The sequence below is a fragment of the Rana temporaria genome, chromosome 5 (genome assembly GCF_905171775.1).
Source record: "Rana temporaria chromosome 5, aRanTem1.1, whole genome shotgun sequence".
Classification (NCBI taxonomy): domain Eukaryota; kingdom Metazoa; phylum Chordata; class Amphibia; order Anura; family Ranidae; genus Rana; species Rana temporaria.
Genome location: NC_053493.1, coordinates 390906146 through 390920692, shown reverse-complemented (window position 1 = coordinate 390920692; position 14547 = coordinate 390906146). Strand labels below are relative to the sequence as shown.

The 14547-nt window shown below is 47.1% G+C and overlaps 1 protein-coding gene across 1 annotated transcript in view; it reads right to left on the bottom strand.

Annotated features, from left to right (window-relative positions):
- TBC1D31 (TBC1 domain family member 31) overlaps positions 1-5781 on the bottom strand; it is a 78305-nt gene extending 72524 nt beyond the window's left edge. Inside the window, exon 1 of the mRNA XM_040354663.1 lies at positions 4765-5781. Within this exon, the coding sequence (XP_040210597.1) occupies positions 4765-4841 (77 nt within the window). The 5' untranslated portion in view covers positions 4842-5781. The remainder of the gene's footprint in view (positions 1-4764) is intronic.
- Between the last annotated feature and the right edge of the window lie 8766 nt (positions 5782-14547).

Here is a 14547-nt window from a genome sequence, read left to right as displayed (position 1 = left end):
CTTATTCCTGGAACGTTTTTCTTATCCACTGGGTTGTCATCAAAACATATCCACGTGCCCAGTGAATCCAACATTGTCTGGTGTAAACTATCACTGCTGGCTGGGCCCCACGCCCTTACTTCATCAGGGGCCGGCTGTCTCCTCCTAGTTCTTGCAGCTGGCCCCCTAAAGGCTTGTACACACTATAAGAATATCGGGCAAACATTTTTGACCAAAGGATTTTCGTACAGTGTGTACACAACTTGCCACAGCCGATTACGAATTTTCGTACGGAAATTCCCAAAGAGACAAACTCCGAAATGTTTCTCGTACGGGAACAGAACAAACGATTTTCGTTTAATTTGTACCGTTTTCGTACAATTTTGCACAAAAAAAAAAAAAAAAAAAAAAAAAATCAGAAAAGAAAAACTGCACATGATCACAAACAAAAAAGCCTTTGCCATAAGAGAATATTCGGAAAAAAAAAGAAAAATCGTACAATGTTCCGATTTGTTGTGAAACAGCGAGAAAAACTGAATGAACGTTCACCCGATTTTCTTATAGTGTGTACCCCACCAGGGATTGACAAATTTGCTTGGAATCTAGAAGCCAGCTACAAAAGTTAGGAGCCAGGAACGCGCCCTGTCCCGCCAAGCTTGCGTGCAGAAGTGAACGCATACGTGAGCAGCACCTGCATATGAAAGCGGTGTTCAAACCACACATGTGAGGTATTGGTAGAGCGAGAGCAATAATTCTAGCCCTAGACCTCCTCTGCAACTCAAAACATGCAACCTGTAGATTTTTTTTAAAAGTCGCCTATGGAGATTAAAGGGTAAAAGTTTGTTGCCATTCCACGAGCGGACGCAATTTTGAAGCGTGACATGTTGGGTATCAATTTACTCGGCGTAACATTATCTTTCACAATATAAAAAAAAATTGGGCTAACTTTACCGTTGTCTTATTTTTTTTTATTAAAAAAAGTGTGTTTTCCCCCCCAAAAAGTGCGCTTGTAAGCCCGCTGCACAAATACGGTGTGACAGAATGTATTGCAACGACCAAGATTTTATTCTCTAGAGCAGGGGTCTCCAAACTTTTCAAACAAAGGGCCAGTTTATTGTTCTTCAGCCTTTAGGAGGGCCGGATTGTGGCCAGCGGGTGCAGAAAAAGCCCCGGGCCCAGCATTGGTGAGAATAAATATGGCCTCATATTTTGCGATCAGTAGGATAAGGAGTAATGCCCCTATTAGTAGGAGTAATTGTATCTCATCATTGGTATCAGTGGAAGAAAAAGTGCCCCCTTGTTGAAGTCAGTGGGAAGAATAGTGCCTCATATCAGTGGGAGGAATAAAGTCCTGAGGGCCGGATAAAGGCCAGCAAAGGGCCGCATCTAGCCCTCGGGCCGCAGTTTGGAGACCCCTGCTCTAGAGTGTTAGAATAAATATATATGTATATATATATATGTATATATATATATATATATATATATATATATATATATATATATATATATATATATATATATATATATATATGTATGTATGTATGTATGTATGTATGTATGTATGTATGTATGTATGTATGTATGTATGTATGTATGTATGTATGTATGTATGTATGTATATATGTATATATATATATATATATATATATATATATATATATATATATATATATATATATATATATATAATGTTTGGGGGTTCCAAGTAAAGGGAAGGAGATGGGCGGGCAGTGAAAACAGGCAGGGAAAGCTCTATTAGCATTGCTGGTTGTCTTGTCATACCAACAGTCACCACAAGAGGGCGCCAGATTCCAGGAGGAAGCATAGGACTGCAAAAGGCCGCAGCCCCAATTACTGGCCGGCGCAGCCCAATGCGATCACCTAGAGGGGGAGGGTTGTGCGCACGACGGAGACAGGATACCCCAGCTGTGCGGCCCGAGGTCGCTAATTCGAGTCGCAAATGCGACCTGGTGCCCAGGGTTTATCGAACCCTGTACCCTACATTAGACTACATTAACACCCACGATTTAGGCCGGTGCGAATTGTAGCGGCAGGGATCTTCAGATCCCTGTGGCTGTGAGCAGCTAGGTGCAGCCTCCAGCTCCGTTCACAATGCAAGGTCACTGGCAGCCACAGCTATTCGCAGTTCTCCACACAACCAGCAATTATCTGCATTGATTGCTGCTGGACGCAGTTTGTGTGCACCCAGCGGCGATCACTACAGATGATTGCTGGCTGTGCAGAGAGCCACGAATAGCTGCAGCTGCTGGCGACCTGTCAGAACAGGGCTGGTGGCCGCACCTAGCCGCAGCAGGAATCAGAAGATCCCTGCCGCTACAATTCGCACCGCCCTAAATGGCTGGTGTGAATGTATCCCAATAGTGTAGAATGCCCGGCAACTGCGCAATGTGGGGTAGATTGCCCAGCGTATGCCCAGAGATGTGTAGCTTGCGTAACGTAGACACAGTGGGGTTGATTTACGAGAACTGGAGAGTGCAAAATCTGGTGCAGTTGTGCATGGTAGCCAATCAGCTTCTAACTTCAGCTCGTTAAGCTTTGACTTAAAAAAAAAAAAAACTGGAAGCCGATTGGTTAATATGCAGTTGCACCAGATTTTGCACTCTCCAGTTTTAGTAAATCAACCCCAAGGTGGTGAAGTTTGTCTGATGTAGGCACAATGTGGTGTAGATTGCCCAACATCTGCGCACTATGGTGTGGCTTGCCATGGGAAAGCACAATGAGGTATAGCTCGCCTGACTAGGTGTAGCTTGCCCGATAAAGGCTACTTTCACACTGAGCCGCGGCGGCGGTAAAGCGTCACTCGCTTTAGCAGCACTTTGCAGCCACTAGAGGGGTGCTTTTAACCCCTTTCTTCGGCCGCTAGCGGGGGTTAAAAGCACCCGTGTTGCGGCACTTTGGAAGCACTGCCCATTCATTCCAATGGACAGGGGAGGTTTAGGAGTGGTGTATATAGCGCTCCCAACCTGCTCCAAAGATGCTGCTTGCAGGACTTTTTTTTCCCCATCCCGCAAGTGCACCCCCCAGTGTGAAAGCACTCAGGCTTTCATACTGGGGAGACACGAGAGGCAGTTTTCAGGCGTTTTACAGGTGCTATTTCTAGCATTAAAAAGCCTGAAAAAGGCCTTCGGTGTCAAAGTAGCCTAAGGCACAATATGGTGCATACAATGTGTAATGAATTCTGCCCAGTGCCTGTGCACTATAGTATCCCTGGAGGCTGCGGGCAGCTGTCTGTCATTCTTCTCACCTAGGTAAGAAAGCAGGAAGTGAGGGGCAGAGTCCTACAAAAAAAAAAGTATTACAAAAAAAAAAAATGGAAAAAAGAAATAACCGAGGAGAAGAACAAAATTATGTAAATTATGTATGTGCCATTCAAGACTAAGGCTCTATTCACACTACGACTTCAATGTTGCGCTGACTTTGACCAGTGATAACTGACAACTGTTGCATTTGTATAACATTCAGATACGACTTTCATACAACTTTGAGAGTTAACATTGAAGTCTAGGGCCCTCAAGTTGCATGAAAGGCGGACCAAAGTAATGCATGAACTACTTTGAAGTTGCTGCAACTTTAAGTTGCACATATATGAATGGTTATGATCATTGGAAAACGACTTGTCATGCAACTTTGATGTATCAAAATTGCATGACAAGCCGCACAAGAATGAATGGAGCATAAGAGCAGTGGACTCCAAGCTGAGGCCCTTTGCTTGCCTATATCAGACCCTTGGGGCACTAGCCCACCCGCCGACACCAATGACGGGGGGCATCAGCCCATCCGCTGACAGGGGCATCAGCCCATCCGCTGACACCAATGACGGGGGCATCAGCCCATCCGCTGACACCAATGACGGGGGCATCAGCCCATCCGCTGACACCAATGACGGGGGCATCAGCCCATCCGCTTACACCAATGACGAGGACATCCGCCCATCCGCTGACAGGGGCATCAGCCCATCCGCTGACACCAATGACGGGGGCATCAGCCCATCCGCTGACGGGGGCATCAGCCCATCCGCTGACGGGGGCATCAGCCCATCCGCTGACGGGGGCATCAGCCCATCCGCTGACGGGGGCATCAGCCCATCCGCTGACACCAATGACGGGGGCATCAGCCCACCCGCTGACACCAATGACGGGAGCATCAGCCCATCCGCTGACACCAATGACGGGGGCATCAGCCCATCCGCTGACACCAATGACGGGGGCATCAGCCCATCCGCTGACACCAATGACGGGGGCATCAGCCCATCCGCTGACACCAATGACGGGGCATCAGCCCATCCGCTGACACCAATGACGAGGACATCAGCCCATCCGCTGACAGGGGCATCAGCCCATCCGCTGACACCAATGACGGGGGCATCAGCCCATCCGCTGACACCAATGACGGGGGCATCAGCCCATCCGCTGACACCAATGACGGGGGCATCAGCCCATCCGCTGACACCAATGACGGGGGCATCAGCCCATCCGCTGACACCAATCATGGGGCATCAGCCCATCCACCGACACTAATCATGGGGCACTATTCCGCCCATTAAAACCAACGATGGGGCTCTATTCCTCCAACTGACGCCAAAGCATTTTCCACTCCCACTGGCCATAGTCTGGCCCCCCTAAAGGCTAAACGATAGTAAACTTGCCCATCGTCTAGAAAGTTTGATGACCTCTGATGTAAAGGTCCGCTCTAACTTCTTTTCCATTCCAGTTAAAAATAAAAAAAACAATGATTTCAATATATCAAAAAAGTATTTCTCCTTACCCATCACTGGAGGTCGGCGTGGGCTTCCTGTGCCAGATCTTGCCCGTCTCTCTGCTGCCCAAATCTGTTGCCTGCATGATGGCGCACTGTACCCGGTGGATACGATTTCTCCAAGGTAATCAGAAGTGGAATCTAAACAAACTCAGCTTCTCCCACTATGCAAGAGTGTTTGAAAATATAAAAATATTGGTATCAATGACCTCCGAGTGTGCGCAACCGATACCCTGCTGTGCCCGGCGTTATAGCTGCATCCCGTGGTGTGTATTGGGTGACAGTACCAGGTCTATATCTATACTGCGATGTGCGATAGAGCTGTACAGGACTATAGCAATGCTGCAAGCTAGTACACAGCTGTGTGTCCTCACCGCACTGTGTATGCAGCAGTTGCACACCTGCCTTGATCAATGAAGACACTTAGAGTGTGCTGGACGTGTCAGATGGCAGCATGTGCAGTACAGCAGATTTTGTACACACAGGTTGTACTAGTATGCAGCAAATGTGAGTGTGGAAGCTAAATGGAGGACAGCGAGCCTGTATTCTAGTTGTACGCTGGCCTGGGAATAGGTCTAATGTTTGCAGCAGCTGTAAAGAAGTTTCTAGCAGTGTGTATGAGGCAGATATCCCCAGATACCACTATTGTGGGTCTGTGTGTGTCTATACACAATGGTTGTGTGTGTAGCTGTGGAGAAGTTGTGTTCTGCCTGTATATAGAAAGCAATGTGTAGGTAACAGGTACAGGTTGTGGGTCTGTGCTATATATCAGTAATTGTGTGTATGCTGCAAGTGTACTCTACCTTTGCATTGCACTGCAAGTGTGTGTGGATAAAGCAGTTGTGTATTGTAATGTGTATATCCCTGTCCAGCATTGCAATGCCCGCAGTCCTCAGTCCAGGCTGTGTGTTGCCCAGTGTGTGTGTGTGTGTAAGTGTGTTGCTTGGAGTTACACAAGCCCCGCCCACCGCACGCTACACCTGAGCCTGCCGCGCTCTACAGCGGGAACTTCAAACTTCCCTGTATCTCTCCGCCCCGCCCACACATGTGACCTATCCATCCGCCCCGCCCGTACATGTGACCTATCCCTCCGCCCCGCCCACACAGGTGACATCCGTCCGGTCACCCAGAACTAGGCAGCGGCTCATCATATTTTTTTTTTTCTCCATGCAGCAAAGCATGCGCGGGCAAATTTAGCCTCATAAAACGAAAAAGTATGTAATTATATATTTACTTCACTCAAAGTTTAGCTGAGGGCAGAGAAAACATGTTAGCGTCAGCCATCTTTACTGATGGGAGCTTGCCAGTAGTAGAATTGATTGTGACCGAGCGCAAACTTTTATTACCGCTGTCTTGTCATATTCGCCGCCCCCCCATCACAGATTGCTCCGGAAGTGACGTTTCGTCGCCGCCATCTTGCTACACCCCACACCATTGCACAGTAATGATTGAGTGAGAAGGGGGCAAGCGGACATCTTGTTACACCCACCGGAGTTTTAGATTTCACAGTTATTTTCAACACAAAACGGAGCTTATATGCGTAAATACAGTGGCCCGGTGACTTGTCCTCAATGTTCCCCTATGGGGGAAGTTCCTTCACTGACTGCGCAGGCGCAAACTTCCCGACGGAAATCTCCGAACCTCGCCCGGCATCCAGGCTCATTCTTTAACATCCCCGTGGATTGGAGGATGTTAAAAAAAGAGCCAGGAGGCCGAGCGAGCGAAGCGAGCCGTCCGAGCGCAGCGAGGACGTGAGGCCGACTGGCCACTTACCTCAAAATCCACGTCGCCCTGGATGCCGGCCGCCGTTCGGGGATTTCCGTCAGCAAGTTTGCACCTGCGCAGTGCTTGAAGGAACTTTCCCGATAGCTGGAACCAGCTCAGCGCATCAGTTTGCGCATGCGCTGGAACTTCCAGGATACCTGGAACCAGCAGGGCAGATCACCGGATTCAGATAGATTCGTCTATCTATCTGCGGGCGTAACGCCGCCGTAATTTAGGGCGCAAGTTCTGAATTCAGAAAGGACTTGCGCCCTAAGTTACGGCAGCGTAACGTATGTTGTGCGGCGTAAGCCCGCCTAATTCAAATGGGGATCATGTGGGCGTGTTTTATTTAAATGAATGGTGACCCTGCGTATTTGACGTATTTTGCGCCGTTCGTGAAAAAATCCCAGTGCGCATGCTCGAAATTACGCCGCAAGTCGTCATTGCTTTAGACGTGAGCGTAACTTACGTACAGCCCTATTCGCGAACGACTTACGCAAACAACGTAACATTTTCAAAACTCGACATACTTAACATTAGCTACGCCTCATATAGCAGGGGTAACTTTACGCCAAAAAAAGCCCAACGTAAACTACGTAAAAAAATGCGCCGGCCGGACGTACGTTTCTGAATCGGCGTAAATACCTAATTAGCATATTCATTGCGTAACTATACGGAAGCGCCACCTAGCGGCCAGCGTAAATATGCAGCCTAAGATACGACGGTGTAAGACACTTACGCCGGTCGGATCTTAGGGAAATCTATGAGTAACTGATTCTCTGAATCAGGCGCATAGATACGACGGCCCACACTCAGAGATACGACGGCGTATCTGGAGATACGCCGTCGTGTCTCGTTTCTGAATCCGGGCCAGTGTTTCTAAATCCGACGGACTGTTTACATATTACATTTTTAAAGCAGCAGCAAACCTGCTGACCTTACATGGTTGCTAATGTGACAGAACACCTCTGAGTTTCACATTTAACATGTAAACAGTCCGTCGGATTTAGAAACACTGGCCCAGATTCAAGAAGCACTTGCGCCCGCGCAACCATAGGTTGCGCGGCGCAAGGGCTTACTTGCTCCGGTGTAACGAGTGCTCCTGATTCAGGAACCTCGTTACACCGACTGCAGCCTAGGATGTGACAGACATAAGCCTCCTTATGCCTTCACATCCCAGGTTGCATTCTTGCGTTGGCCGCTAGGGGGCGCGGCCTTTGTGATCGGCGTATAGTATGCAAATTGCATACTACCACCGATTCACAAAAGTTGCGCGGGCCCTGCGCACGCAAGGTACGGAGTTTCCGTACGGCCACTTTAGCATAAGGCTGCTCCTGCTAATAGCAGGCGCAACCAATGCTAAAGTATAGCTGCGCTTCCCGCTCGCGACGTTCAAATTTTACGTCGTTTACGTAAGTGAACCGTGAATGGCGCTGGACGGCATTCACGTTCACTTAGAAGCAAATGACGTCCTTGCGACGTCATTTGCCGCAATGCACGTCGGGAAAGTTTCCAGACGGAGCATGCGCTGTTCGCTCGGCGCTGGGAGCGCGCCTAATTTAAATGATTCCCGCCCCCGGCGGGATCATTTACATTAGGCAGCCTTACGCACGGCTGATTAACATATCGCCCGCGCAATTTACGGAGCAATTGCTCCGTGAATCGCGGGCAAAGCGCAATATTTGCGTGGGCGCAGAGAAAATTTTTTGCTCTTTGCCCACGCAAATATTGCGCGATTCTACCTGAATCTGGGCCACTGTATTTAAAGGGTATGTGTCGGCCATCTTTACTAATGGCAGTCTGCCAGTCTTGGAAGTAATACACTCTTACAGCAAACTTCCACCACTCAATCTGAACATATGCAGATCAATCCTGCTATTTGACAGAGAACGCTTTGGAGCCCTCATAATCCTGATCCAGCTAGTATATAGGTGGTATATAGCAGCTGAACCCAGCCTCCAAAGCTCTGCCCCTGTGGTAGGTTTCCAGTACATGGGCAGAGTCTTGTCCTTCAGCACTTGCAGCGAGTTTGGTAATGGGCGGTGTGAGATTAGGGAAGCGCGGAGTCAAGCCCCTCCATGCCACCGATCTATTCCATTGCATGGAGGGCGTGGCTTATCCATGAAAGACGACTGAAGAGATGCAATGTTACACTATCATTCGGTTCCTGAGATTCTTTAGGGGGACCGCAGCGATATCTTTTGTGCAGAGTTGGTACTGCACGCTATCAGCACGCTGTTTCGTCAGATATGGCGATCCATCAGAATGTGTAACGGAAGTGACATTCCGTTGCTGCCATCTTGCTACACCCCACACTCCTCCATAGTAGAGATACACTGAGAAGGGGGAAAGCGGACATCTTTTTACACCCACCGGAGTTTTGCAGTTTACACTTATTTTTAACAGTAAAGTGAGTTTATCATAGTGAAATACAAAACTTAGAACTCCGTATAAATGTTTACGCCCTGGTTCACACTGGGTCCGATTTGGAACGATTTGAGATGCGATTTGACATGTGAAATCGCATCTCAAATCGGCGGCAATTGTCGGCAATGGCACTGTCCTAATCAGTGCGACGCCGCATCTGCGATTTCAAAAAGTAGTTCCTGTACTACTTTTTGCGATTTCGGGCCGCGATTTACATTAAATTGCGGCCGAAATCGCGGCAAAATCGCGGCCGCGAAATCGCGGTAAAATCGCGCATTTTACCGCAATTTTGAATTCGCAGCAGTGTGAACCTAGGCTACATGTTGAATTTTAAAAGCAGCAGCGTTCTGTCAGATTAGCAAACCTGTGAGATGAGCAGGCTTGCCGCTGCTTTTAAAATTCAACATCAAACCAGTCAGATGGAGTTCTAAGTACTGGATTTCACTATATAAACTCACTTTACTGTTAAAAATGTGTGTAATATGCAAAACTCCGGTGGGTGTAACAAGATGTCCGCTTTCCTCTGCTCAATGTAGCCTTACTATGGAGGAGTGCGGGGTGTGGCAAGATGGAGGCGACAGAACGTCACTTCCATTACCAATTCTGACGGGTCACCATATCTGACGAAACACCGGCTTTGAGATCCAATCGCCCTCCACACTTACTTTAGACTACAACAAAATGGCCGCCGAATCCCTAGTTATTGTTCCTGTAAGTAGATTAAACCGCATCCATACCAGGCCAATTCTGAAATTTTTCTCATATATGTAAATATCTTCTTTTTTTTTTTTTTTTTTTTGATAGAAAATTACTCAGAACCCCCAAACGTTGTATATATACATTTTTTTTATCACTTTTATTCCTAAAAGCATCCCTTGTTATAGGGCATGGCAGGTCCCCTTTACAGAGAGATCCGGGGTCTATAAATTCCCACATCTCTCCTCCTATGTTGGAAAGTCAGAGATAGGAAAAAAAAAACAGATCTCAGGCTTCCCAGTAAAAAAACAAAATTGCAGTGTTAACCGCTTAAAGACCGCCGCATGTACTTATACGTCGGCAGAATGGCACGGACAGGCAGAACGACGTGCCCGCACGTCGCTGCCTAGACGTGGTTCGGGGGTCCGATCGGGACCCCCCCCCCCCCCCCGGTACATGCAGCGGTCAATTTTAGGGGGGGAAATCACATTCTATGATCTCAGGGGTTCATGCTGAGCTCATCACCTTTGGGGGGGAGTCACATCCTAAGATATCAGGGTTCATGCTGAGACTTGTAGTCCATCACCTTTGGGGGGAGTCACATTCTAAGATATCAGGGGTTCATGCTGGGACTTGTAGTTGTAGCACAGGTCTACTACCAAAGTTATCATTCAACAACTTATCGACAGTTATAGCTAGAATCAATATACAGGCCCAATACGAATTAATGCTGGCTTATAAAAACTATTCCATTACTACGTTCAGAAAGAAATGGTTAGCTTGGATCACCCATCCTAGAGCATCCAAATACTTAAAAGAGTGTAATATTTAATCTATTGTCAAGTTTGAATTACGTCAAAGTCAGATATATGCTTGCCCCAGCTGTAATGTATTATCCTGGACCTACTTTATTGATCTGTGTAGCAAGTTTTGTTAAGTTCATTTAATTTCTGTATGTGTGTGTATGTGTGTATGTATGTGTGTGTGTGTGTATGTATGTATATATATATGTATATATGTATGTATATGTGTATGTATATATATATATATATATATATGTGTATGTGTGTGTGTATGTATGTATGTGCATACATTAGCTGTTTCTTTATGATTTTCTATATACAAATAGTTAACACAATTGGGAGCCTAGCCATGCCTACAGATTGAACCCAATAGGGGTAGGCTGGTACAGGCTACCAAATAATGTATTGTTATAAGAACAATCTTATGAACCAAGGTAACTCGGTTGGTTACTTAGGATTAATGTGACAATTTTAATCTGTACTGTTAAGTTAATACTTTCAATAAAAATCTATTGTTAAAAAAAAAAAAAGTTATCATTCAAGACATTTTTGTTCTTTAGAAAAGGGTTTGTCTCCCTCCAGTGGCCATTGAAAATTTATCAGGATATTTCTTTCTGGTTAAGAAAAACAGTTATGCATTGTGGGATATATAGGACAATGAGGAAGTACTTATGTTGTTAAATCAGGCTGGGAACTACAAACCCACAATGCCAAGTCACAGCACAGCCTGCTGGGTAAGCAGATAAAAGGACAGGTGTGGCCTGCTTTCTCTCTCTCTGGACACCATTCAACAACCAGCAAGAGGCCTGTGTGTGCCTAGGGCTGGGAGAGCCTATAGCAGAAAGCGGATCGCCTGCCCCAGAAGGATCCCTGTGAGCAGCCCTGCTGATCGAGCAGGAGAACCAGCCAGCGCTTCAGAGTTTTTGAAGCCACCTGCCTTCCAGCACACCGGGAGGAGCAGCACGGCGCGGAGGTGCCATCTACACAGACAGAGTCCACAGCCAGCTGGGATCCAGAGTGGTGAGAAGGCATTTGCCTATCCATGCAGTGACTGTACTATTGTTAAGTGATTGCCTGCTATACAGACTGCCACTGAGGCCTGTAGTTCCACAGCTGTGGATCTATTGCATAGTATTCTATAGCTGGATCCTGGGGTTTTCTGTTTCCTTTTCCCCCATGCTGCAAGGTCAGTACTGTACTGTTCACTCACAGAAAGAATTACAAGTGGGGATAGTTTGCAGCTAAGTAATCAATCTCACCATATTCTACAGTTACTGTTTCCCTTGTAATTTTGCATTACAAATACATGCACCACCTCACAACTAAGCTAGCTGAAGACAAGAAAACTGGAACTGGAGGAACTTTCAATACTTTATTCTTTCACAGGGCTTTACTGCTATACAATTGTGTATCACTCTGAACTGCACTCTAGGGGGAGCCATTTAGCAACATACAGTTGGAACTTGTACTTTTATTACTGTGTTCACTGTTGTTTATTCTGCGTGCAGAGCCCTCAGTGGAAAAGTGCTTCAATACTATTCCACTGTGCACCTGTTCACATATAGCCTTATCAGGTTGCTATTGGATACAGCGTTGTGATGTTATTGTTTTGAAAAAATATCTCTGCCAATCAATACTTGTGTCATTCATCTGTTATTTAGACCATTTCTTTGTTATTCTTCACCATTTTTCATCATAGTAAACATTTACAAGTTGTTCATTGATATCTTGTGTGAGTCTCTATTCACTGCCACAACTGATGAAGTGACGGAACCCAGGGTCTCTGTAAATATACTATATGCTCTTTCATTAACCACTTAACCCCCGGACCATATTGCTGGTCAAAGACCAGAGCACTTTTTGCGATTTCGGCACTGCGTCGCTTTAACTGACAATTGCACGGTCATACGACTTGGCTCCAAAACAAAATTGGCGTCCTTTTTTCCCCACAAATAGAGCTTTCTTTTGGTGGTATTTGATCACCTCTGCGGTTTTTAGTTTTTGCGCTATAAACAAAAATAGAGCGACAATTTTGAAAAAAAAAATATTTTTTACTTTTTGCTGTAATAAATATCCCCCAAAAATATATAAAAAAAATGTTTTCCTCAGTTTAGGCCGATACGTATTCTTCTACATATTTTTCGTAAAAAAAATCGCAATAAGCATTTATTGATTGGTTTGCGCAAAAGTTATAGCGTTTACAAAATAGGGGGTATTTTTATGGCATTTTTATTAATATTTTTTTTTTTACTAGTAATGGCGGCGATCAGCGATTTTTTTTGGTACTGCGACATTATGGCGGACACTTCGGACACTTTTGACACATTTTTGGGACCATTGGCATTTTTATAGCGATCAGTGCTATAAAAATGCATTGGATTACTATAAAAATGCAACTGGCAGGGAAGGGGTTAACACTAGGGGGCGGGGAAGGGGTTAAGAATGTTCACTGGGTGTGTTCTAACTGTAGGGGGGGGGGTGGCCTCACTAGGGTAAATCACCGATCTTCTGTTCATACATTGTATGAACAGAGGATCAGCATTTCCCCCCCTGACAGGACCGGGAGCTGTGTGTTTACACACACAGCTCCCGGTCCCCGCTCTGTAACGAGCGATCGCGTGTGCCCGGCGGCGATCGTGCCTGCCGGGCACACACGCGGGAGTCGTGGGCGCGCCCCTAGTGGCCTGCGAGAGAGCCGACGTAGAGCTACGGGCTCTCGCGCAGGGGAGCCGACCTGCTGCCGTAAAACGACGGCAGCAGGTCGGCAAGCAGTTAATGTGTCACTTTCTATTGCTGGGTTCTACATTAACATTGTTAAGCCAGTGTGTCAGAGGGGTTGAGACAGTTCTTGGGGTTGAGCGGCAGAACCAAACAAATATTAAGCGGCTCCTACGGGGGCAGCGCTTTAGTCTTTTACTTTTGGGTGATATGGATGTGCAGCGCGCTATGTGCACCTACTTACTATTTTCCTAGGGTAGCTCAAAGGTGTCTTACAATCCTATAGCACAGTGGTCTCAAAGTACCGGCCCGCGGGCCATTTGCGGCCCGCGGACCAGTTATAAATGGCCCGCAGGCAGGGTGGAAGTGAGGGGAGCAAAAAAAAAAAAAAAGGCGCATGCGCGGAAGCGTCCAAGATGGCCGCGTAAGCTAGGAGCTCCGCTCTGCCTCAGCTCCACGTCAGCCCTAGCACCGGTTTCACGGCGGTGCTAAGATCCCGGAGGGTCGGATTCGATTGGGGAACGCTCGGTCGAGCCCCCCATGTACAGCGGAGCGGTCCGGAGGGGCCTGGGGGCGAGTTACACGGCGCTAGAAACTCAGGCCGATTCCAAGATGGCGGCCGCGCCTCAGCTACAAATACCTCACACAGGAGGAAATGCTGACTTGAGGCAAGTGATCGCCCCTGCTACTTTAAACTTCCCTCCTTTGCTGGCCCAAGGCTCTCCAGGCTCCCTGGCACCTTCAGCAGCCACCTCAGGTCCCCAGTCAGACTCCACACTGGTCCACTACACTGGCCAGGCACAAGGTGCAGCACAGGCCTCACCAGTCTCCATGGCTGCTGGTCACTCAGAATCAGAAATACCTCAGAATGCGGGGGAGCTCTTTTTGAAGTTCTCTGAACTACTTGAACGAGGGCTAGCCCAAACAGCAGTTAATATTACTAAGGAAATACATGCTGACTTCCAGAATCTGGGCTCTAGGATGGAGATCATAGAAAATAAATTGGACATCACTATATCCAGAACTAACCAGAACACTGACCAAATACAATCACTTCAGGAGCAACTAGACGTGGCCCTTACTAGAATTGACGACCTCGAGAATTGTTCCAGAAGGGACAACTTTAGGGTGAGGGGTCTCCCTGAATCCGTTACAGATATCCCCAAAGCTATCCAGGACCTCATCAAAAGCATGATCCCCTCTATTGCACCCCACAAGCTGGAGCTGGACAGGGCCCATAGGTCCCTGGGCCCCCTAAGAAAGGACGGATCTCCCAGGGATATCATAGTAAAACCCCATTACTTCTCAGTGAAGGAAGAGGTCATGAGGGCTTCCCGTCAGCAACCCCGCATATCCTTCATGGGTCAGGATATTCAAATTTTTG